Consider the following 27,025-nt stretch of genomic DNA (forward strand, 5'->3'; position numbering starts at 1 on the left):
TGGCACCACCTGTGCACCTGAGGGTCTGTATTCTACAGTGGTGCCACCTGTGTGCCTAGGGGTCTGTAGTAGTTACCTAAAGTGGCAACAGAGGAGCCAACAAGATGGAGTCAGTGTTATCAGCACTCCTACACCATCACAGGCCAAATTTGTCAAAAGCGCCCAGTGACAGATGGAAATGATGACAAAAGACTGAAACCTCAAGCTTTATCAAAGGTTTCCCCACTCTCATCCCTTCGGATACTATTTTGAGAGATTTATTTCATTCACTGAGATCTTTGGAGAAGACAATCATATTCTCAAAGAAAGAATTATGTTAACATGGGCGCCTGTGAATCTGTATATTTAAAAATGGCTGCATTATGTGGATGGAACTGGAGGGTATTATGCTAAGTGAAATTAGTCAGAGAAAGACAAAAATCATATGACTTCACTCATATGAGGACTTTAAGAGACAAAACAGGTGAACATAAGGGAAGGGAAACAAAAATAATATAAAAACAGGGAGGGGGACAAAACAAAAGAGACTCACAAATATGGAGAACAAACTGAGGGTTGCTGGAGGGGTTGTGGGAGGGGGGATGGGCTAAATGGGTAAGGGGCATTAAGGAATCTACTCCTGAAATCACTGCTTCACTATATATGAACTAATTTGGATGTAAATTTTAAAAAATAAAAAACAAAGTTAAATTATAAAAAAAAAAAACTTCATTAAAACTGAAGGAGCTCGGGGCGCCTGGGTGGCGCAGTCGGTTAAGCGTCCGACTTCAGCCAGGTCACGATCTCGCGGTCCGTGAGTTCGAGCCCCGCGTCGGGCTCTGGGCTGATGGCTCAGAGCCTGGAGCCTGTTTCCGATTCTGTGTCTCCCTCTCTCTCTGCCCCTCCCCCGTTCATGCTCTGTCTCTCTCTGTCCCAAAAATAAATAAACGTTGAAAAAAAAAATTAAAAAAAAACTGAAGGAGCTCATGGGTAAAAAGAAACCTATGGTTTTTAGAAATTAGATTTGTTATGGCACTTCCATAAAAGTCTTCTGAGAAAGGAATGCTTTCAAGTCCTGACAGGGTAGAATCAGGCCCTAATTGTCAAATGTGATTATTATTTAAACAACATTCTTGGGTATCAGAAAAGAGACACATACATTTTTATAAATACAGCTCCTGACAGTATCAGCAATTTCATTGCAACTATTTTCTGTGCTAAAGGCAAAGTGCTAAGTGAGTATGATCATCCAATCACATTATTCACTGTGTTTGTTTCCTATGGATGCTGTAACAAATTATCACATTCAGTGGCTTGGAACAACACATTTGTCGTCTCACACTCCAATACAGCTACCACTGGGCGAAAATCAAGATGCCGGAAGGGCTGCGTTCCTCTGGAGGCTCTAGCAAAGAATCTGTTTCCTTCTCCTTTCTAGCTTCTAGAGGCCACCTGCATTCCTTGGCTGTGGGGGCCCCCTCCTTCCCGCACCTGCAAAGCCAGGAAAGTCCTTCCCACATCATATCACTCCAGCCTCCTCGACCTCTCACCTGCTTGTAGAGACTCTTGTGACTATACTGGTCCCACTTGGATCATCCAGAACAATCTCCCTATTTTACAGTCAGCTCAGGTTCCATTTGCAACCTTAATTTCTCTTGCCATGTAACATATTCACAGATTCCAGCAATCAGGACATAGGCATCTCTGGGGAACCATTATTCTGCCTACCATTATTCTGTCTATTACTGAGAGGATAAAAATGATAGTGGGCCCTGGAGCTGGATGCCTCAAGCCAAACCAGAAGCTAAAAGTTCTCACTTGCTTATCCCTAAATTAAATCATGATCCTTCTGAGGACACAGCATGGGCTAAAACCATTCTCAGCCTGAGTCAGGAGGTCCTTGGTATATCTGTTTTTGACAAAGGATCTCTCAAAGCTCTGGTTTCATGATCTCCAAAAAAAGAACATAATGCCAGTTTCCTATAATTGTTGGAGTCATGTAATCAATTCATCTATTCATTCGCAAGCAGCTCTGCTAATGAGACCTTAGTGGCAGGGGCCCTGCCCTCATGAAAGCACCGGGCCCAGAGGTGGATGAAAGTAACAAAGCAGCAGCAGCAGCATGCTTAATGCACACCTTCCCATGACAGGCAAAGCACGAAATACATATCAGCTACATTAACAGTCACACAACAAATACGTCCCTTATGGGCATTCTAGATGTCACCATTTTGTGACACACAGTACAAGAACTTAGAAGAGCATCAAAGACATTGCCCAAGCCAATCTCTCTTGCGCCCATTCCACTGCCATGAGTCACCATGACTGCTTCTATACGGATGGCCAATGGCCTCACCTTGGCAGATTCAAGGGTGAATCCCTAGAGCCCCTCTTACTAATCCTTTCCATGGCCACCTGGCACAGTTGGCCATGCTTTTTCCCGCAATGCGTTCCTCCCTCAACTCCTCGAACACCACTCTCATTTGGCTTTCTTCCTACCTCACTGGCTACTCCTTCTCAGTGTCCTTTGCGGACTTCCCTTCATCTAACAGGTCTCAAAAATGTGGTAGTACCCCTCAGGTCCAAGCATCAGGCTTCTCATTCACCCAACCTCAGGCCCTAAATGATCTCATCCAGTTTCATGGCATTAAACACCATCTAAATGCTGACTCAGAACTTGTCATCTCCAGCCCAGACCTGCACTAGTCTTTTTTATCTCACTACGTACTTGACATTTCCACTTGGAAATGACATCTCCAGCTTAAAACAGCCAAAATGGAACTTCTGATCTACCCCACCACCAACACCTGACCCCATCTCAGTTGACAGCTCCACCTTTCTGGTTGTTCACCCTTGATTCCACTCTTTCACTTACACCCCCATGTCCTAGTCAAGAAATCTATTGGCTCTACTTCAAAAAAGACCCCAAGTCCTTCACCACCTCTAGCTAGAGCTCTGCCAAAGCCTCCTATGTGGTCTTGTAGCATGCCGCCTACTTGTTGTCCCAAGACTTTTTTCAAACAGCATCCAGGGTGCTCTCGTGAAAACAATACCCTCCGATGGCTTCCCATCTTACAGTAAAAACCAAAGTCCATCAGTTGGTTTATAGCCTCTCTGTTCTGGCCACTCACTCCTTCACTTCCTAACACTCAGTTCCAGCCCCAATAGCAACCTCAAAGACGTCTAGTGCAACCCTGCTTGAAAGTACTGTCTGCTCTTCCTTTTCCCTACAACAACTTTCTCCCATATATTTACTCAAATGTCATCTTATTAGAGAGGCCCTCCCTGACCACCCAGGGCAAAACAGCACCACAGTCCCTTAATTCAATGTTATTTTCATCCACAACTTTTGCTACCACCTAATACGTAAGTTTTGGTTTACTGTCTGCCTCCTTCATCAAATATTGGGGTATCCTAGAACCCAGAAAACAAAAGTACTCCATCAATATCTGCCAAATACATAAAATGATCAATCAGTCCATCTTGGACTAATTTTTCTCCTGTTCAAGGATATATCATACCAGAGTCGTGTTCATCTTTTAATCCCTAACAAATGGTAGAAATACAGGTTCACAAATCTGTATTTGCATCCAGAAAGTTTCTACTAAGTTTCCAAAAATATAATTTTTATAATATATGCTTCAAAGGGAATGTTTATCCACGCCTGAGTGATGCAATAATCAGTAGAACCTGTTAATATTAATAGCTCATTAAATGAAAGAGCAAATTTTTGATCCAAAGGCTATTTGGAAGGATATATTATAACCCCATGCTCCATTTTTCTCAGCAATCAGTCTCATAACAAGGTACATTACCATTTTAGTTACTAGTTGCTCTAAATTTGTTTATTAAAATTAATACATGTAAAGAATCAATTTGAGTTTCAATAAATGATTCACCATGTTCTACCCACCAGGTAAGATAAATAAATTATTTTTGTGTGATGCATTTTCTGATTAAAAAAAGCTATCTCCTGATTTCTCACAATGACTGGTTTTCATTTTAACAAAATGAAAAGAACAATCCTTGTCGCGGATGCATCTGGAAGTTGCCTTTTATTTTAATATTAATTTCCCATTCAACATAGATTGCATTCTAGGTTTATTTTAAATAGGTTCGGTTATTTGTCAGTCCACCTGGTTTATTAAAATTAATATATCTAACATATTCAAAGCAATCTGATTGGGACATTTGCGAGGAACTAAGCCAGATGTGAATGGGTCTCTATTCAGGAGGCATGTTTATTAATAATGGTAGCAAAAATCAAGACAGCGGTGACACTAATTAGCTCTCTGTTATTACATGCCGGGCCCAGGCCAGGGGTAATGTAATTTACATGCAATCTTCACTTCAAAGGAACTTACTACAGGCACTGAGTCGTGTTCCCAAATAACAAAAGGTCACCGGAACCCTCACCTGGTACAAAGCAGACTGACTACTGCTCCCACAGGTGTTCTCTTCCCTTGCCACTCCTCTTTAGCCTGATGCTGTTTCCCTTGTTATTCCTCTCTTCGCTGTGCAAGTTTCATCTTGAAATGTTAGGCTAACAGTTTGATGCTCTTGCTGCGAAGTCCTTTGTATGGCACACTAAACTCTTTGCAGATAAGGTGGAATACACTTCTAACTAAACAATACCCTAGGAACCTATACTCAGAGGAAGCCAGGTCTAAGAAAATACATCTCTGCCCACAGCAGAGCTGCCTCAGGTTTCAGCTCTGTGACCAAAGTACTCCATGGGACATCATTTCTGGTCCATTAACAGGCAAGACCCTACAGAAGATGAGGACATTTCTGAGTTATTGATGCCACAACTTCCTCTCCCTGCACCACTGGTTCTACTCAGAAGCAAATCCATGTTGTGTTAAGCTGTTAAAATTTTGGAACTGATTGTTACTGTAGCATAGCCAACCTCTCCTGCCTACTATAGTACCTGATAGAATTATGGATCATCTTGGAAGGAATACTCCATGCAGAGCACTCAGCACAATACATGGTACATAAGGAAAGGGACTTGAAGAAGTTGAAATAATTGATGACTCTTCAGGATTTACAGAGTTTTATTAAAATGCATATTGTAAGAATGAAATGAATCAGATGTAAGAATTCTCTGGCAAGGATTTGAAATTTTTTTTAATGTTTGTTTATTTTTGAGAGAGGGAGAGAAAGAGAGAGAAAGTGCAACCAAGGGAGGGGCAGACAAAGGGAGACACAGAATCCAAAGCAGGCTCCAGGTTCTGAGCTGTTAGCCTGGAGCCTGACACAGGGCTTGAACCCACGAAGTGAGAGATCATGACCTGAGCCGAAGCTGGAGGCTCAACCGACTGTGCTACCCATGTGCCCCTCTGGCAAGGATTTCAAAGCAACCATCATCATCGCTTCTCAGCCTTTTGGCTAAGATCAAGTGTAAAGCATCCATCACTGGGGCACCTGGGTAGCTCAGTCGGTTACGCATCCAACTCTTGATTTCAGCTCAGGTCATGATCTTGTGGTTTATGGGATCAAACTCGGCATCAGGCTCCATACTGACAGAACAGAGCCTGCTTGGGATTCTCTCTCTCCCTATCTCTCTGCCTCTCCCCTGCTCATGCTCTCTCTCTTAAAAATAAACATTAAAAAAAAGATATTTAAAGCAACCATCGTAAAAGTGCTTCAATAAGCAAGCAATTATAAATTCTCTTGAAACCAATGAAGTAATATTTCAGCAAAGAAATGGAAGTTAAAAAAAAAAAAAGGCATGGAAACTTTAGGACTGAAAAAGAAAATAACCAAAGGAAATAACTCAGTGGATGGGCTCAACAGTAGAGTGGAGACGACAGAGAACATAACCAATGAACCTGAGAACAGATCAACAGCATTTACCAATTTAAACAAGAGAAAGAAAACTGAGTGAAAAAACATGACCAGAGTCTCAGGGACCTGTGGGACAATAACAAAAGAGCTAACATTCTAATTACTCAAGTCCCAGAAGAAGAGAGAGTGAATTTGAAAAAGTAGTCAAAGAAATAATGGCTGAAGACTTTCCAAATTTGGTCTAGGACATAACCTTACAGATTCAAGAAGCTGAGCAAACTCCAGTTAAGACAAATCAAAGAAAGCCACACCAAGAGACATCATAATTAAGCTTCTGGAAACTAAGGCAAAAAAAAAAAAAAAAAAAAATCTTGAAGGCAGCCTGGGAAACAGGACACAGTACTTACAGAGAAGCATCAATGACAGCACATCTGTCATTTGAAATGACAGATGCCAGAAGGGAGCGCAGAGCAGTTTTCAAGAAAAGAATCGTCGACCACAAATGTTTTGGTGAATATCTGGTGATACTTGGTGACGATATCCCTCAAAAATGAAAGCCTAAAGAATGGCTAAAGAAGTTTTCTAAATAGGAAGAAACAGAAGATAGAAGATAACACAAGGCTTAGGACTTTCTTTTTTTAATGTTTATTTATTTTTGAGGGAGTGAGCACAACCGGGGCTGGGGCAGAGAGAGGGAGACACAGATTCCAAAGCTCTGAGTTGTCAGCACTAAGCCTGACACGGGGCTCGAACCCACAAACCGTGAGAGCATTCCCTGAAGTCCAACACTTAAGTCACTGAGCGACTCGGCACCCTGGAGGCTTAGAACTTTAAAATGAATACAGGAATGGGTAAAAATTGGGGTAAATTATCCTTCTTGTTATGAGTTTTTAAGATATAGTTGAAGAAAAAGTTTAATGCCAACTCTCTGACATGGGTGCTCAATGAATGTAAATATTTAAGACAACTGTGTTTAAAAAGTGGGAACAGGAGACAGACATAAATGGAAGTAAGGTTTTCATACTTGACCAGTAGTGGTAAAATATCAAGGACACCAGTAGACGGATACGTTATATATGCATATCTTAATACCTAGAGCAACATTAAGAAAACCATACAAAGCAATACACTCAAAAAAAAAAGAACTATGGATATGTTTTAAGAAATATTTAAGAATATTTAAAAAAGAGTTTCAATTAACTCACAGGGAAGAAACGAGAAACAAGAGCAATGAAAAGCAGAGGAACCAGAAAATAAAAGATGGCAGACTTAAGCCCCAAAATATCAATAATTACCTTAAATGTGAATGATCAAACCATGCCAATTCACAGACAAATTGGCAGAGTGGAAAAAAGTCAATCTGGAAACATTACACACTGTGCGGTTCAATTCATATAATGTGCTTGAAATGACAAAACTACGGAGAGAGAGAAGGGCTGGCGCTGGGGAGGGAGCGGCCGTGATCATTCATATAAGCGAACCTTGTGGTGAACTGCTCTTGCATCTTTACTGCAGAGGTGATCACCCGACTTTTCACATGTGACAGAAGTGCACACGACTGGGCGCCGGGGTGGCTCAGTCGGTTAAGCATGCGACTCTTGATTTCAGCTCAGGTCATGATCTCCCGGTTCGTGGGATTGAGCCCCGTGTCAGGCTCTGCACAGACAGCATGGAGCCTGCTTGGGATTCTCTCTCTCTCCCTCTCCCTCTCTCTGCCCCACCCCTGCTTGCACTCCCTCTCAAATATGTAAAAAAATATTTAAAAAAAGAAGCGCATAGAACTAACACATGTACACACACATGCACAAACGATTGCATGTAAAACTCGTGAAATCAGAATCAAGTCCCTGGATTGTTATCAATATTGATTTCCTGCTTGTGATGTTGCACCAAAGTTATGCGAGATGTTATGCTTTGGGAACTGGGTGAAGGGTATACAGAATCTCTCTATTATTTCTTCTAACCGCATGTGACTCCACATTTATCTCAAAATTAAAACTTAAAAAAAATCTTCAGATATGAGTGAAAACATAGGATATGTGTCTTTCTCTGACTTATTTCACTTAGCATAATACACTCCACTTCCATCCACGTTTTGCAAATAGCAAGGTTTCATTCTTTTTCATTGTCAAGTAGTATTCCGTTGTATATATACAACCACATCTTCTTTGTCCGTTCTTCACTTGATGGACAAGAGCCCACTATATACACTGTTACGTTAGCTAACTTGACAATAAATTACATTAAAAAAATCTTCAGGAAAAAATGTACACTAGAGTTAAGAACAATTTTTGCCTTATGTAATCTTGGATGAAATAAACACAGCAAGAAACAAACCAAACCTTTTCTCCTAACTCCCTACTTTGAGTTTGAGGTAAGAAAGGGAGGACAATGCAGTTTCATTTTGAGTCCCATTGCTATGCAACCCAAAAGTTCTGTAACATCTACACATAACACAGTAAGATTATGTGCAGAGATTAATATGTTTTGTTAAAAAAAATAATTATATTGTTTTGCTAAGTATGTAAGTAATGCCTATTTGCAAAACTTTAGAAAATTAAGGCAAATAATGATAGTAAATAAAATAAGAATCACATGATCCAATGACAACATGGTCTTGTGATCTTTTTTTCTATGCTTACATGTGGATTTTGGAGGGTGGAGAAAAACTGGATTATACTCTAAATCAGGAATCATTAAACTACAACCAGCCCATCTAGCCAGATGCCTGTTTTGGTACAGATTTCGAGCAAGTTTTTACATATTTATATGGTTACATACCTACATAATATCCTCAGTACTGCCTCTTTGTCTGCAAAGCTTTAAGTATTTACTATCTAGACCTTTACAGAAAAAGCTTGCCGGCCTCTGCTCTAAATGACATTTTTGCAAAAAGCTCTTACCAATTATAAAGATAATACAATTCCTTTCTGGATATTTAGCCTGTTTCTAAATTTTTATATTATAAACAAAGTTGCAATGAACACTCTTGTAGCTAAATGTCTGCACACAAAGATGGATGTACTTTTCAAAGGAGACAAACTTACACCTAACATTTACTTTATAAATATTTTATAAATGTTTATGTTATTATTTTCTAAATAGGTAACAGTATTTATTTTATGGCAAAACAGCAATTTATTATAATTATTAACGTTATATATAAATTAACAAGACAATTCTCTATTCCCCAGAAAAGAAGCAAAGTTCCAAGATTCTGAAACTAGTATTTTTTCCTACTAGGTGAACAAGCCAAAATCTGTAACATCACCCAAAATATCATTTTATACACAGGCAGGAGTTCCAAGGGAGTTTTTTCTTAATCTTGCCCAATTCTACAAAGGCACACAGAGAAGAGTATGGAATAAAATTAGAGAGGTCACAGTGAAGTTGGAGGCATTGTAACTACACAGTAGAAGACCAGGCTTTGGAGTCAGACTGCAGGATTCAAATCCATTTACCAGCAGGTGAGCCTGGCCAGTTACCTAAACACTGTAAGTCTGTTTCTGCATCTGAAGCAATAATCAGGGCCAAATCTTGGACTTGTTACTGTACCTAAAGAGGTCACCAAAGTGCCAAGAGCTGTTTCCTACACTAAATGAGTCTGGTTTTGTAATAATCTTCATTATCAAAGTAGAGCGTGAACACTGCTCATTCCACTACACCATCTCTGCTCCAAAGAGAGCTCAGCACTTTCTTCTATAAGCAGTAACTTGTGAGATTTTAACAACAAAATCCCAGACACTAGTTTGCTCATTTGTTTTTCTTTAAAAGCATATTTAATACGAAAGCATATTATTTGTTTCAGCTTGAACAAAACCATTATAAGAAGAATCAAGAATGGATTAGAAGGTACCACTTTAGAAGAAAAAAACCTGAATATAGAGATATCAATTTCAGGGGTTTTTTGTTGTTGTTTTGTTTTTTGTTTGTTTTTGAGAGAGAGAGAGAAAGAGAGAGAGAGTATGAGAGAGAGAGTGTGTAGGTAGGGGAGAGGGGCAGAGGGAGGGGGAGAGAATCTTAAGCAGGATCCATGCTCAACACAGAGCTCAACATGGGGCTTGATCCCATGACCCAGGGATCATGACCCGAGCCAAATAAAGAGTCGAAGGCTTAACTGACTGAGCCACCCAGGCGCCCAAACTCCAGGTTTAAAATGTTTTTTTCAAAACTTTAACTACTAGTGGAGTTTATGCAGTTTCCTACAACACAGCTGAACTGGATGCTTTGGAATCTTCTTGACTCTCCACCCAGCCCGTCTGCCACATACTATCCCACACTTCCCTTTAGTGAACTGGAGAAACGTTTCCTCTTTGTCTTCTGCTACTGCCCAGCTCAGATCGCTACACCCCTACTTCTCTCTTTTGGGGCCTGCACTAGAACTTCTGATCATGGGTCGCTCCTTCCAGTTTATCTATCACTGGCCCCTATCTCCACCCTTAACAATCAAGGCTTTAGCTGGCTCCCCAGTGTCCACAGGATCAAGTCCAAACTGTCTGGTCTGACATGTTAGTAGCTTCACAACTTCACCCTAGTTTCCTCATCCAGCCTCATTTCCCCAACTTCCTCCAAATTCTAGCCACAGGGAGTGCCTCACGGTTGGCTGAACGCACATGCACTTTCATGACTCGGTTTCTTCCTGAAGACTTGCCCAGCCTTTCTGCCTAGATTCGTCTTCCATATTTAATTCTTGGAGACCCCAAATGAAGCCGTTCCCGACCAATCATCCACTCCTCTGTGCTCCCGTAGCACTCTGCCACAACCTATGCCACAGCAATCATCCCTAAGTACTCACAAGATCTTGGAGCTTCAAAATGGGAATGAAGTTCTTTTGAACACAGACTTCTTTGTTATGTTTTTCAAGAGTAAAGCACCATTTAAGAAATAGTCTGGCTTATGATACGAAGGTGGGATAAACAGCAGACTATATATTAGAAACAAAAAACACTACACATGAGGACCACTTCAGTTATCCCACAAAATTTGCCACAAGTCATTTAGTATTAAGATGAATGAAAGACCCTTAACTGTGTTACCTATTAAGTAACATACTAGGGGCGCCTGGGTGGCTCAGTCAGCTAAGCATCTGACTCTTGATTTCAGCTCAGGTCATAATCCCAGGGTCGTGGGATCGAATCCCGGGTCTGACAGTGCAGACCCTGCTTGGGATTCTCTCTCTCCCTCTTTCTGCCCCTCCCCCTGCTCACATACTTTCTCTCTCAAAATAAATAAATAAACATTAAAAAAATAACATACTCCCTTGGTTGAAATATGGTTTTGAATTTCCACTTTAACTGCAAAGTACAACTTAAAATTCTTAAAAGTTTTATATGGTGACATATACACCTCTGTCAATTATATTAATTATACTACACCCAGCAATTTCATTTTATGTGGTTGCAGGTTCCAAGAACAATGAAAAAAGCACAGACAGTTCTGGGTTGTTTGGTTTGTTGTTGTTTTAGAGAGAGAGAGAGCAAGAGCGATCAGGGGAGAGGGGCAGAGGGAGAGAGAGAATCTCAAGCGGGCTCCACACTGCAGGACATGGGGCTCAATCTCACAATCCTGCGATCATGACTTAAGCTGAAATCAAGAGTTGGCCGCTCAACCGACTGAGCCACTCAGGTGCCCCAACAGAGAGTTTTGAGCAGTTTGTTTTCCTTTTTTGAACACACAAAATGAGAATTTGGAAGAAAACATAAGGGAAATGCTTTGTAACACCAGATTTGTCGATGATGTCTCGGATACGACACCAAGAGGCAGGGAAAAAAGCAAAAACAGATAAAGTGGACTACATCAAACATCTGACAAGGATTAACATCCAGCATATATAAAGAACTCCTCGGGGCGCCTGGGTGGCGCAGTCGGTTAAGCGTCTGACTTCAGCCAGGTCACGATCTCGTGGTCCGTGAGTTCGAGCCCCATGTCAGGCTCTGGGCTGATGGCTCGGAGCCTGGAGCCTGTTTCCGATTCTGTGTCTCCCTCTCTCTCTGCCCCTCCCCCCGTTCATGCTCTGTCTCTCTCTGTCCCAAAAATAAATAAAAAACGTTGAAAAAAAAAAATTAAAAAAAAAAAAAAGAACTCCTCAACAACAAAAACCCAAAGAACTTGATTAAAAAATGGGCAAAGGACTGGAATAGACATTTCTTCAAAGAAAATATACAAATGGCCAACAAGCTTGTAAAGAGGTGCTCAGCACCACTGAATCATCAAGGAAATGCAAATGAAAACCACAATATCACTTCACACCTGTCAGGATGGCTGCTATAAAAACAAACAAACAGAAAAACAGAAAAAACAAGGGTTGGCAGGGACGTGAAGAAACCAGAACCCTTGTGCCCTACCGCTGGAAACATTAAATGGTGCAGCCTCTATGGAAAATAGTAGAGTGGTTCCTCAAAAAAAATTAAAAATAGAATTACCACATGATCCAGCAATTCCACTTTTGGGTACATACCCCAAAGAACTAAAAGCAGTTGTCTCAAAGAGATAGTTTTACACTCATGTTCATTGCCACGCTGTTCACAAAAACAAAAGGGTAAAGGCAACCCAAGTGCCCATCAGAGATGACTAGGTAAAATGTGGTTTGTATATGCCATGGAATATTATTCAGCCTTAGAAAAGAAGGAGGGGCGCAATCCGTTAAGCGTCTGACTTCAGCTCAGGTCATGATCTCGCCGTTCGTGGGTTGGAGCCCTGCAACAGGCTCTGTGATGACACAGAGCCTGGAACGTGCTTTGGATTCTGTCTCTCTCGCTCTCTGTCCCTCCCCCGCTCGCACTTTGTCTCTCTCAAAAATAAATAAAAATTAAGAGAAAAAAAAAGGGGGGAATTGACACAGGTAACACAACAGATGCACCTTCAGGACGTGATGCTAAATGAAATAAGCCAGTCACAAAAAGACAAATACGTACGGCATGAGTCCACTTACACGAAGCACCTAGAGTGGTCAGACTCCTAAACACACAAAGTACAGTGGTGGCTGCCAGGGGCTGCAGGGTGGAAGAACGGGGAGCTGTAATCCAAGGGGCACAGAGTTTCAGTTGTGCAAGATGAACAGGTTCCAGAGGTAGGTTTGCTCAACAGCATGACTGCACTAAACAATACTAAACTGTACGCTTAAAAACGTTTAAGACGGCAAATTCTACATTATGTGTAGTTTACCACAATTAAAAATAAATTTAAAAATGTTTTAAGTAACAACTTTAGAATAACCTAACACTAGGGTCTTCCCAATATAAAAACTGTCTATAAGAAATGCAGCATTTCATAAGGAAACATAAATTGTTACAATTCCATGGCTGAAAACGCTAAATACTGTTGCTTGCAGAAATGGAAAAATACTGGGGCACCTGGGTGGCTCAGTCGGTTAAGTGTCCGTATTCGGACATGTCGTATTCAGGTCATGATCTCATGGTTCGTCAGTTCGAGTCCCACGTCGGGCTCTGTACTGACAGCTCGGAGCCTGGAGCCTGCTTTGGATGCTGTGATTCCCTCTCCCCTCCTTCTCCCCTCCCCTGCTCACACTCTGTCTCTGTCTCTCTCTCTCTCTCTCTCTCTCTCCAAAATAAAAAAACATTAAAAATTAAAGAAAAAAAGGGGCGCCTGGGTGGCGCAGTCGGTTAAGCGTCCGACTTCAGCCAGGTCACGATCTCGCGGTCCGTGAGTTCGAGCCCCGCGTCGGGCTCTGGGCTGATGGCTCAGAGCCTGGAGCCTGTTTCTGATTCTGTGTCTCCCTCTCTCTCTGCCCCTCCCCCGTTCATGCTCTGTCTCTCTCTGTCCCAAAAAAATAAATAAACGTTAAAAAAAAAAAAAAAAAAAAATTAAAGAAAAAAAGAAAAGAAAAGAAATGGAAAAACACCTGAGCACTTGAATAAAGAAAAGGCAGAAGTATAAGGAGGAAAGGCCTGCCCTGTGCAAGTTGAATTAACCATTATAAAACCTAGTGGGAAGAAGAGAAAAGGAAAAATAAAGATTCTTCGGCAACTGAGCAGTGTCTCACAATCTCAATCCTATAACCAGGAAGTGATTCAAATGGACAAACCCAAGACAAAATGCTCCAAAGGCTGGATTATAAACCAACTCGCTACACCGAAAAGCCCCAGACTTGTCTACCACCAGCCTGACTACCTCGCTGGCCCATGGACCCATTAGACGCCACAGTATTGGGGAGAACACCTGCTTTCCCAGGGTCTCGGGGAGCCTCTCCAAGCCCTCAAGTGGAAGCCCCAGGCTGTAGAATGGGCACCAGTGCTACCTTTAAAACACAAGCTGAGAATCACTAGCCTACTGGACTGCTTGCTTCCCAGGTGCTAGCACCATACAAGATGCTGTGCAAAGAGCAATCTTACCTAATTGTCACGGCAGCCACACAGTCAGAACGACCCGATTTTCTGTAAGAGGAAACTGAGGAACAGAGGAGCTGGGTGCTACCTCCAAGGTCACACAGCAGGTACAAAGTACAGCTGAGATATGAACCTGAGGCCGGACTCCAGTTCCCTCAGTCCCCACCTATCAGAGCTAGACAGCAAAATGCTGGGGGCTGGAGTTTGAACCCACTTCTCCCATGAACCTGCTATACGACATTACGACAGGTTACCTGCAGGGTCTCGGTTTGTTCAACTTTGAAAGAACAACCTTGGGGCGCCTGGGTGGTTCAGTCGGTTAAGCGGCCGACTTCGGCTCCGGTCATGATCTCAGGGTCCGTGAGTTCGAGCCCCATGTCGGGTTCTGTGCTGACAGCTCAGAGCCTGGAGCCTGCTTCACATTCTATGTCTCCCTGTCTCTCTCTCTCTGCCCCTCCCAGACTCACAATCTTGTCTCTGTCTGTCTCTCTCTCTCAAAAACAAATGAACACACACAAAAAATTAACAAGTGTTATGCCATATCTATAAGCAAACTCTGCAGTGCCTTATCAGGAGCCCCAAAGAGATTATCACAGGTCTTTAGTAGTAAAGGTATTAGGAACCATGCCTGCAGCACCAAACTACAAACACATAATAGCATAACATATAAGATGTTCTCCAGATGAATATGTTTAAGCCCACCTTTTCCTTGAAAAAGGAAACAAATTCCATGTAATAACTATACGCAATATCAACCCAAATTTATACATTATACTGGCTATAGTCACATTGGTGTGAATTTCCAGCAGGTTATCACACATATTTTTTTCACTCCTCTGAGCTAAATGAAATAGTATAAGGAAACAATATAAGTATTATTATAAGTCCATCCATAAAATTGGTACGTTCATTAGTTTCTGTTATACTTAAACCTATTTCCTATGCATAGTCTTGAAAAGAAATTTGTTTTAAAAAGCCCACCCTATATATTACTTTATTCTCCTTAAAATACAAACTTTAACAAAACTTAGCTTCTTAACAGTTTTTAAGGAAGTGACTTTCCTCCTTTTTATTTTATGAACTAAACTCTAATTTTGGTGATTGATAAATTACACCAGTGAGTATGCCATACTCGTTAAAAGAATGAAGAAAAAAATAAGTATGGTAGAACCTACAGCGATTGTTTTAAAATTCAGATTTTTAAAGAGGCCAAGATTAGTTTTGTAGAACTTTGTATCAAATTTCCCACTGCCAAGGCACTTTGGGTTAAAGTACTATTCAAGATCAGGAGAAAGTGTTTTGTTCCTTCTCCTGCTTATTTAAGCCGATCCATTTAATATTTCTGAAGACTGGGGGGCGCCTGGGTGGCTCAGTCAGTTAAGCGTCTGACTTTGGCTCAGGTCATAATCTCACAGTCTGTGAGTTCAAGCCCTGCATCGGACTCTGTGCTGACAGCTCAGAGTCTGGAGCCTGCTTGGGATTCTGTGTCTCCCTCTCTCTGCCCCTCCCCACTCACGCTCTCTCTCTCTCTCTCTCTCTCTCAAAAATCAATAAGCCTGAATTTTTTTTAATATATTTCTGAAGACAACTGGCATGTTGTTCCCCAAGGTTCAATCACGTACTGCCCTTCGCACCCCAGTCCCCACGAGGCAAAACAAGCACAGGATCATGTGGCGACACGAAATCCTCAGGCTCCTGAACCACCCACCTTACCTCAGACTCATCTGTAGATTCTTCGAGAGACTCAGTTTCCTGCAAAGCACAGAGGGGGAGAACGGTCAGAAGAGGTGACAAAAGAATAAAATATAACATATTTTTGAGAGAAAAGGGTCACCACATCCCCGCCACCAACACCCACCTGCCCTGCTGGGAGGTAATTTGCAACCACAGTTGAAAGGACTCCACATGGTGTGACCCTCCTAGGCCTCCCTCCACTTCCCATGCGTGGCAGGACTGAGACGGTCACTCTGGGGCCACTCAGACCCACTGCTCCTGCTGACCTCCCTCGGGTGGTCAGCAGGCTGACGAATGACCGCGGGAACTGTCATGGGAAGACACAGAAGGCTCTTTCCTTCTCTAAAAATGGAAACGGGTCCAGCAAAGCAGCCTTACTGATCACGGAAGGGAAGAGGAAGCTGCCGTCTCAAATTATCCGTGAGCCAATTTTTATACTGAAAAGCCCTTGTGCTATTAATTACTATGCTATTAATCTGGTTGAGTCAAAATGATGGTCTTGCTTAAACAGCTTTTTACAAAAGAATTCCCCTAGAGTGGTACCTATCAGCTGTTGTGCAAACAAGCTGTATAATTTACATCCACTCTTAAAACCATTAGCCAGGAGACGAATTCTGCCATTTAACACAGTTTCCCTCTTGCTAGAGCATGAATCTTGCTGTTCTGGAGAAAACAAAGCAAAAAGGGAAAAATTGACTCGATCCTGCTAATCTCTCACCTGTCCACTGAAAGAGAGAATCTGCTGATGCCACGCATCCTCAAAGAGGTCAGCAAAATGAAGATTTACTTAACGTACTTATAGATATCAATAGCAATAAAAGGTTACAACTAATATGCTGACACTGAATGTAAGCATTTTGCAACAATCCATGAGCTATACAAGAATGAAAAAAATGGGGCGAGGACATCTTGGAAAGTACTAATATTTTTCAAGAAAAAAAATAAACATTTTAACAAAAGTTAGATGCTTCTATTACTCAGTTCTGGTTGCGAAGCAGGCTAAACACAAATCTGGTGTTTGCACACATTTTAATTTCATTCATAGGAAATTCCTAAGAACCTTGCAGGTGACAGGCTGCCTCTGCAACAGCCTTGTGGACGATACGGTACTTGCTCTGAGAGGCCATCTGTGAAACGGGGACGAATGTGACTTGTGATTAAGAATTTTATTGTAGTTGTGCCATTAACCACGATGAACATGAGAATCTCCTCCACACCCCGACGCGGTAAGGTTCTTCTAAGTACTAGAAAATGCTTATTAATTTGGAGCTACGATCTCGCCATAGGAACTTTTTGTTCTTGGCACCAATAAGACACATAAAAAAATCCAATTCTTCTACTACTTGACAGTTCTCCAGAGAGTTAATGACACGTATCATGCCTGCCCTTCTAAATTGTTTTTCCTCTGTGCTAACCATCCCCAGATCCTGGTTCTCATCCACTTACCACCGTGATCCTTCTCTTCTGGACACACTCCATTTATTATTAAGAGTCACTATTCTGACATCTTTACTGAACATCTATTATATATATCCCACAATGCTAAATGCTTTGTACCCAGCATCTTAGAATTTCCTAATGACCCCTGAGGTAAGAACACTGAGGCTTAGAGGCTGAACTTAACGACTTCTGACACCCTTTCCGCCCCTGACTGTCCCTGAATAGTAAGTTACTAACATTCGAGAAACAAGGCTTTGACGACCATGCCAATGACCTGCCCCTAGATTTCTATCCCCAGCTCAAGAACTTTAAAGGAACAATGGATTACTCTTTTCAGAAAAGTGCCATTAAACCTAAGGAAGGTTTTTTGTTTTTTGTTTTTTGTTTTTGAGATACATTCATATAGACACGGTAAAAGGACAAATGTTCCATTTACGTTCTTCGTTAAAACCAAAGCGTAAGTCTCCACCCACCAACTTCAACCAAAAGCTCAAAATCAAATTATATTCTTTTCTTTTAAAATTTTTTTAACCTTTATTTATTTTTGAGAGACAGAGTGTGAGCAGGGGAGGGGCAGAGAGGGAGAGAGAGAGAAAGAAAGACAGAATCTGAAGCAGGCTCCAGGCTCAGAGCTGTCAACACAGAGCCCAACGTGGGGCTCAAACCCACGATGAGATCATGACCTGAGCCGAAGTCGGAGGCACAACCGACTGAGCCACCCAGGCGCCCCAAAATCAAATTATATGCTTGACTCTGCACCAAAAACCATGCGGTGCCAGGCTGTGATACCAGGAGGCATGAGACTCTCAAAAACCCGAGCCTGCAGAAGAAAACCAGGCTCTCACAGAAGCTTCCTGTGGCTGTTGGTATCAGTGAGAACATTTACTCCAGGATATTCTCAAACTTACCCCCGCTCCAGCATGAACCTCCCAAACTGAGCTGCGGCCTCAAGAAAAATTACACTTTTGCCCGCAATCCTACCAAAGCCATGCAAGAGTGACTTCAGGAATGAGCCTGGTCTGCTACCTCCTTGCTTCATCCACTGAAAAAGCCCTGCTGCTTAATGCCCTGGGGACTGAGGGGCAAATCGGAAGACATGAAGTGAAAGTCCCAGAGAGGGCTCCAAAAGCCAGGCTGAACAGTGGGAAAGGTTACGGTTTAGAAAGGGGCAGTGGTTTTCAACCGTTTTTTAGCTTCATACTCTATATCTTTCCAAGAACTTCAAACAAATCATGAATATACAAGTTACAAAACTGTGTTGTTTTCTAAGTGAAATAAACCAGATACATACTGCAGGGTTCCAAGTACATGAGGCAGAAAGTAGAACAGAGCTTGGCAGGGGCTGGGGGGAGGACAGGGTGGGGGGTTTAGGATAGGGTTTAACAGGTCTAGATGAGAAGTTCTGGAGATGGACGGTGGGGACAGCTGCACTGACAATGCCAATGCACTTAAAAACGGTTAAAGTGGTGGGGCGCCGGGGTGGCTCAGTCGGTTGGGTGCCCAACTCTTGATTTCAGCTCAGGTCATGATCTCACGATTCATGAGTTCAAGCCCCTCGTCGGGCTCCGGCTGGTGGTGCGGAGCCTGCTTGGGATTCTCTCTCTCCTTCTCTCTGCCCCTCCCTCTCTCACACAGTCTCTGTCTCTCTCAAAATAAATACAATAAAACTTAAAAAACAAAATGGTTAAAGTGGTAAATACTACACATATTTTACCACAATAATAAAATGGTGCTGTTCTGGTTGAAGCAAAAATGATGAGCTAGAAGGCACAGAGAGACAAGTATATAGCCAGATAAAATCCGGGCAACAGTGGAATGCTACCTTACCTTTCTGTTGCAAACCAATCCCCTAAACTCAAGCATATATCCAAACCTAATGATCTTGGTGCTTGACGTGTGACCTCTTGAATCTATACACACTATTTGTTGGGGGAGGGTGCAGAATTTGGGGGAGAAATGGAGGCTGGAGCCTGAGGAAGGCCAGCTCCCTTGTCTGCAGGATGAAGAAACAGCAGAGACCAGTCTCTGGGCAATCAGCCTGGCCTGGGGATAGAGCTGAAACACTCAACGCTACACGGTCACCTTCTCCCCTTGCCAACAAACTGGGACACAGCTGAGCTTAATGGAAGACAGGGTGTGAGAGATCCCAACATGTGACACAGGCAGAGGCAAAAGGATATATTTTGTGTGATATGTACCTGCTATCCTGGTATCATCGAGCCCTCAATTTCTATGTAATTAATTTTTGTTTATTGTTATTTTTGAGGCAGAGACAGAGCATGAGTGGGGGAGGGGCAGAGAGGGAGACACAGAATCCGAAGCAGGCTCCAGGCTCTGAGCTGTTGACACAGAGTCCGATGCAGGGCTCAAACCCATCAACTGTGAGATCATGACCTGAGCCAAAGTTGGACACTTAATGGACTGAGCCACCTAGGCGCCCTGAGGCCTCAATGTCTAAAAGCTCAAAGGAGCTGTGGCCAGTTCGGGGCACTCAGGCAATAGGCTGGTTGAGTAGGAAAGATGAAAGAGGACATGGGGGGCTGACAAGAGTGGGCAGACTCAGGGTACCCCGCTTAACCCCCCACGGCTCAGCTCCAGCACTCATCATATTCTGCAAATGAAGGAAAATCTGGACATCTGCCCAGTGTGGAAAAAGGGACCAGCCAACCCACCCAGTGACCCAGTCCCAAATCTGACTTCGCATCACAATCGCATAAGGTCAGTCCGGGGAATTGGGTAGGACCCACGCAAACATGCCATCTTCACAGATTCGGATTTGTTGAGTTGAAATAAGAGCCTAGAATCACAAGCATCTGGGAACAAGAACACCGAGGAGGACCAGGTCCCCGGCAGAAACAAAGGCAACCGTGACTGAACAGCTAAGAATGGGGAATGCATGAAACGCAGAACCCCAGATTGGATGAGTGCTCCCTCCCAAGGTGGTAACGTGGGTACTGGGGCGACCGCTAGTAATCAGCTAGTGATGCCGGACTCCAGCCAATCAGCCCAGACAAAGATGAGCAGAAAAACTTATAAGGCAATAACCACGTCTAGCTAATTTGTGACTACACTTTAGTTACACAGTAAAGAGTGGATCCTCTAAAAATTTCCCGGATTCTGTGCTTTTAGCAACTGCTTGTTTGGGGCTTTATTTTTCCTTTAGTTATCAGTCAAATTGCTTTCAAAAGATCTTTATCAAACTGTAAAAAAAGAGAATAGTATATAACTGAGCAAAGCCCAAGTCTAGATAATAAACTCTAGTCCCACATATAAGGCACTTTGACCTGGCCACTTTAACATAATCTCATTTCAGACTCACAAGATTTCTAGAGCGTAAATGCCTCTGTCCACAGGCAAGTATTGGTTGATGTGATTTTTATTTTACACATGGGGCACACTCGCATGGGTGTGTACGTGCTCATGAACTGTCATCTGATAATCAGTAAATGCTCTACAATAAGGATAAAATTTCCCCAAATTTTGGGTTCCTGTGGCTCAGTCGGTTGAGCATCCAACTCCTGGTTTTGGCTCGGGTCATGGTCTCAAACCCCCCATTTGGGCCCTGCACTGAGCTTGGAGCTTACTGAAGGATTCTCTCTCTCTTCCTCTGACCCTCTCCTGCCCTCACACTCTCTCTTAAAAAAAAAAAAAAAAAAAAAAACCAAAAATCTAAAACGCAAAGGGAAAATTCAAAAAAGAAACTCTCCTCTCCTGTCAAGGAATAGATGGTCAAATATTTTAATAGACCAGGTTCCCTGATGGTTGGTAGGAAAGATCAAAGGGTACCCGGGGAGCTGGCAGAGTAAGGAATTTAGGAAATGTCATCTACAATACATTTGAATGAATAACTCTTGAAAGTTTCAAGTGAAGCTAACATAACACAAATTCTACTGCATCTCACTTACAATTTGACATCTTCAATTCAGAAGGCCATTCATTCTCCTCCCCAATAAATTCATTTAAACATTTTACTAAGCACCTAGTACCTGTAAAGCACTAGCCCTGTGAGAGATGCACGCATGAGTGAGCTCTGTCCTCGTTCTTGAGGACTCAGCAGTCTGTAGTAGACATAAGACAAATATACAAACAACCAGACTCCAAGCAGAATGTTATTCATAAGAGAGGTCTCAACAAATACTGTTGGGCATCCATGATCATGATGGTCAACTGTAAATCATTTTGGAACTAAGTAAAACTACTGGTTAGAAAATTCCCAGGCAGAATACAGGGTGTGAGTCCTTTCTCCAAACTATACACATGTGGTTATTTCTGTGAACTCCCTTCCCTGTACTCAGCATAAACAAAGACCTCCCAGTGCCTTAAAAAAATGTTCAATCATGTCCAAAAAAGTGATTTCGTAGCTTGAGAGCCCATGAATGATTTTACATTATGTTAATTCAATACAGATCTTATTACTTTGGTTCTTTCTAAAATTAAAGGGTAAAAAAAAAAAAGGCAATCATCAAAGAATACAAGGCTCAGAAAAGTTAAGAGGAGAGGGGCGCCTGGGTGGCTCGATCAGTTGAGTGTCTGATTCTTGATTTCGGCACAGGTCACCACGATCATGAGATCGAGGCCTACACTGGGCTCTGTGCTGAGCATGGAACCTACTTGAGATTCTCTCTCTCTCTCTCTCTCTCTCTCTCTCTCTCTCTCTCTCTCTCTCCCTCTCTCTCTCTCTCTCCCCCCTGACCCTTCCCCTGCTCACTCTTTTTCTAAAATTAAAAAATAATAAATAAAAATTAAAAACAAAGAAAAGTTAAGAGGAGAGATTTACTTTTGGCTTGCTCATCATGGAGGCGGTCTGCATTCCCAGTGCATGATGCCAAGAAAAAAGCTTCCTCTGCCCTAACCTGTCATCACAGCTCATTTTAATACCCATCTCAGGTCTCAAAGCTTTTTAGGGGGAAAAATTAGGTCAAGACTTTCTAAGAGGTTCGGGGCACTTAGGTGGCTCAGTCGGTTGAGCGACCTACTCTTGATCTCGTCTCAGGTCGTGATCTCAGTTTGTGGGTTTGAGTCCTGCATCGGGCTCTGCCCTGACAGTGGGGAGCCTGCTTGGAGTTCTCTCTCTCTTTCTCTCTGCCCCTACCCAACTCATGCTCTCTCTCTCTCTCTCTCTTAATAAATAAATTAATTAATTAAAAAAAAAGATTTTCTAAAAGGTTCAAGGGGGCCGAAGAGAACAATTAACAAATTTATTTAACTCCACTTTTGTTCACTTTTAGCTTTCAAAACTCTGTAGACACAAGGCCAGATTTCAACAGCTCCCTACCGCACAAATCAACCAGGGTGAGAAAAATCTAACCATTTTTAATCTAAAAGGACTGATAACATAGGTACGATTATTTACCAGCTTTAAAAAAACAGAACGACAATTTGTGAATGTCTGCTTCTTTCTGCCATTGACAATGGACCGCTGGTCTTTTTGAGAATGACCCTGTTGGGGAGATGAATGCCTGCTTTAACTATGTTCAGGCTGTTGAAGTGTCAAAGGTGAAATTATGACTTGAAGGAAATTTATTAAGGTGATAAGGTTCATTCTACTTCATAAAGTAAAAAAAATTAGAATTAGGTTCTCAAGTCTTTTTTAAAAGGTGGGGTGTTCTAGTGGGAAAAAACATGAGCTCTAGAAAACACATTTCTATTTGGAAATAGAAGATTGGAAATTTATTACACACACTAGCCTGAGTAAATTACTTATGTTGTCTGAATTTCCAGTTGCGTATGTGTAAAATTCAATCATTTAACACATATTGTGGCAATACTCTAGGTGTCAGGCAAACAGCAGTGAACAAATTCTTTCCGTCATGAAGCTTATGTTCAAATGGGGAGAATATACAGAAATGAACACAGAAACACACAGGACAAATAAGTAGAAACTTTAAAACATACTACGTCAGATGGTAATGAGCACTAAGGAGAAAAATAATGCAAGGAAGAGGTCTCAAAGAACAATCAAAGGTCTCACTCAAAAAGATAACAGGTGGACAAAGACGTGAAGGAACCCCAGAAGCAAGCCCTGGATATATGAGGTCAATAAAGGGTGTAGCATGAGCAAAGGCCCTGAGGTAGAAACAGGCCAGCTTGTTGAAGGAACAGTAAGAAAGCCAAGTATAGCTGATGCAGAGTGACAAAAGGGGAGAAGAGGAGAAAACGAAGTCAGAGAAAAGGAATAAGGAACAATTGGGCAAGGTCCTGTAGGGCAACTAGCGTATTATAAAGGAGTCTGCCTTTCCCTCAGAGTTGATGGGAAGCCACTGGCAGGCCCGGAACATAGGAGGTGCTGGTCCTAGCTTATATATCAGAACAAACATTCACCACACAGAATTACTTTGTGAGGACCAAATGTGATGTGAAGGCTTTACACTGAAAAGTACCATCAAAATTTCTCTTTCTATGTGTGTTTTTATACCAGACAGCTTGGCCAAACTTCTGCACAAAACAGCAGTAAATACTGAGAGCAACTCTCTCCATCTCTACTACCCTGTATCTAAGGTCTTGGCTTTTGGTTTGATTTATTTTTGAGAGAGAAAGAGCGTACGCAGGGAAGAGGCAGAAAGAGAAGGGGACAGAGGGTCTGAAGCGGGCTCTGCACTGACAGCAACAAGCCCAATGTGGGGCTCGAACTCGCAAACCATGAGGTCATGACCTGATCTGAGTTCGGACACTCAACGGAACAAGCCACGCAGGCACCCCGTTTTGGTTTGAAATCGAACAACAAATAAGCTGTTATTTCCACCAGAAAGACCAACAGTGTGAAAACCAATCTCACCACTATCATCAAACCCAGCAATGACTCATGAAGCTGCATGTGCTTAACAAGCATTTTTCCTTTGAAGTGACTGAATCAAAAAAAGGAGGCTTCGGTGGCTGGTAGCAACACTCCTGTTACCACAACGACCACCCAAACCAAATGTCTACTTTATTTCTTAATTACTGATGTATATCCAATGTACTCAGGGCAACTCTGCATTACATAAATGAAGTATGTTACAAGTGGTATTCTTAATACCACTGATAATAAATTATCAAGTAGCTAAACTTCTTTCATTATGGTACGGCTCATCATACACCACTCTTTAGAGACCATTATGGAAACCGATGGCCTTGTTAATTTGTAAGGAAAAACTGTGCCAACCTGAAATGACCCTGTAGATGGACAATTAGTTCTGGGCTTGGCACTTTTCTGTCTTCTTGATAGTACTTGGTCATTTCAACTAAGCTTTGATTACCACTATCATGTGTAGGAAAATAACTCTTTTGCCTTCACTATCTACTACTCTAAACTCCAACCCCACATAGCCATGTGTGGGCTGGCATTGCCATCTGATGTTCTGTCAGCAACAAAGAATCTCATGTAACTTTTACTGAGCCCTACTTTTACTAAGCACTTCAACTGGTGTGCTAACTTATTCTACCCTCTAACCTATTTACTCTCCAAGAATGTTACTCTTATATCTCCATCTTATATTTAAAGTTAAGTAACTAGCCCAAAGTCACATATTAAGAAAGAGAACCAAAGGCACCCGGGGGGCTCAGTCGGTTGGGTGTCCGACTTTGGCTCAGGTCATGATCTCACGGTCTGTTCAAGCCCCACGACGGGGCTCTGTGCTGAGAGTTCGGAGCCTGGAGCCTGCTTGGGATTCTGTGTCTCCCTTTCTCTCTGCCCTCCCCCGCTCGTGCTCTGTCTCTCGTCTCTCTCTCTCAAAAAATAAAATAATTAAAAAAAAAAAAAGAAAAGAAAAAAGAGAACCAGCACTGGAGCCTAGACATTTTTGCTCCAGGACAAATGCACTTAACTACTGCTGCACGTCACAGTTGACTTAGCTTTGCACCTAAAAACAATAGGTAAGAAACAAAATTCATCATCTACTCTCTCCTGGCCCTCCTGCAAACCAACTCTCACTGTCTTCACTTCGACGCTTCCCAAGGGCAGTCAGTTCCTGGGACAACCAGGCTGCCTTCCAGCCAAAATTTCACTGAAGACAGGTCACAGGGGCAGCGACAAAGCAAGGCCGCCCCTCCAACGCCGGGGGTGTGTCGGAGAGCTTTCCCCGGGTGCCCTCCAAGAGCAGCCACCCCACCCTCTCCTCTGCTCCCCGAAATGGCCTTTCGCCCCTCGCGCGTCCCGCGGTGGGCCTGCCTCGCCCTCTGGCAGCTCCGAACTTCCACACTCTCGGCTCCAAGCCCGGATCACCTCACCTCGCCTCTCCCTCCCCGGCCTAACAGTTGCAGCATTTACCTGCCCCTCTGCTTCCGCCATGATGCAGCCAGAGAGTCACATGACAGACCCGGAAATGAGAGACACCTAGACACTGGAAACAGGGGCTGCTGGGAAATGTAGTTTTAGCGCCTCTGAACCGGGGCGTCATTTCGTGCATCTCTGCTTCTGACTTTCCCAGCTCAATGGAGATGGCCCCTGGAGAATCTGAACAAAATCGTTGTTGAGTTCATGATTTATTTTTTTGTTGTTCTTACTGGTTCTATGATTATGACATTATTTACTAATATTCGCTATGTATGAAGCCCTGTGGTTATAGTTTTGCAAACATTTTCTCATTTAATACCCCCAGCAATCCCTAGTGTTACCCCTATGGCTCAGAGAACACCATGGCTCAGAGGTCACACACCTGTAAGAGGCAGAACTAGGATTAGAATGTGGCCATCTCTAGGGCACCTGGGTGCTTCAGTCCGTTAAGCATCAGACTTTGGATCAGGTCACGATCTCACAGTTCCTGAGTTCCAGCCCCACATAGGGCTCTCTGCTGACAGCCTAGATTTGATCTGGACCCTGCTTCTGATTACCTCTCGCTCTCTCTCTGCCCCTCCCCCACTCTGCTCTGTCTGTCTGTCTCTCTCTCTCTCTCAAAAAATGAATACAACATTTAAAAAGTTTTTTAAAAAATAGAATTTGGCCATGTTTAATGCCAAAGACTCTATGATTAGCAAATGCTTCCTAGTCTAAAAGGTGTCTTGTCCTTTTTAACAAATATATTCAGCGAATATAAAGCATAAATCAGTCCTTGCAGTGGAGAACCAGATAAGAACTTATATTTTAAAAATATTTGGCTTGCTTGTACTGCTTGCTGCTTTCATTTGACATCTTCTTTTGGCATCTGTACATTGAAATTTAAAACAAAAAAATCTCCATTGTTTAATTAAATTAGTTGTTAAACTTTTATTAGATATGTTCTATAAATATTTAAGATAGAATATAAATTTATCCTTGGTAAAATCTGTAAAACCATTGTCTTTTGTCCATCCTTTAAAACGAATGATCCCCCCACCATGTTTCTGAACATTATAAAACTCTCCTTCCTAATCCTCAGGAATTTGCAATATCTTATCCAAAAACAGACATTTTCTTCTTTCCAATCATCTCCAGTAATTCATAACTAGAAAAAGGTGCCACAAATGGCAGCACGTGGTGGGTGCATGGTGCCCTTTTTGCCCCCGTGCCTCATTGACTCCAACTTACAAGGAAGGCATGGAAGGAGGTCTTTAGCTATAACCTGGTCAACCCATGATTCCCATGGCCTAAGTGACCTCATGCGAGACACTTGTCTTCTCTCCAGGGCCTGAATGACCTCTTCCTCTAACACTTGCTCCTGTCCCTCTCCCAGTCTGCTGATCACTCAGTCACAAAGGATTGATGAAAGGCCAACCTAAGGCATTTAGATATCCATAACCAAGCACCGAGTACTCCGAGTTTTGACCTTTCCAGTCTGAGTTCC

General features: G+C 42.4%; 1 protein-coding gene across 1 annotated transcript in view; it reads right to left on the bottom strand.

Annotated features, from left to right (window-relative positions):
- Positions 1-25,593, bottom strand: part of VPS41 (VPS41 subunit of HOPS complex) — a 188,550-nt gene extending 162,957 nt beyond the window's left edge. Inside the window, exons 1-2 of the mRNA XM_040473002.1 lie at positions 25,534-25,593; positions 15,828-15,866 (exon numbers count right to left, since the gene is read on the bottom strand). Coding sequence (XP_040328936.1) covers positions 15,828-15,866; positions 25,534-25,554 — 60 coding nt within the window. The 5' untranslated portion in view covers positions 25,555-25,593. The remainder of the gene's footprint in view (positions 1-15,827; positions 15,867-25,533) is intronic.
- Positions 25,594-27,025: the final 1,432 nt, after the last annotated feature.

Source organism: Herpailurus yagouaroundi, unplaced genomic scaffold (assembly GCF_014898765.1).
Source record: "Herpailurus yagouaroundi ecotype Mexico unplaced genomic scaffold, PumYag 100, whole genome shotgun sequence".
Classification (NCBI taxonomy): domain Eukaryota; kingdom Metazoa; phylum Chordata; class Mammalia; order Carnivora; family Felidae; genus Herpailurus; species Herpailurus yagouaroundi.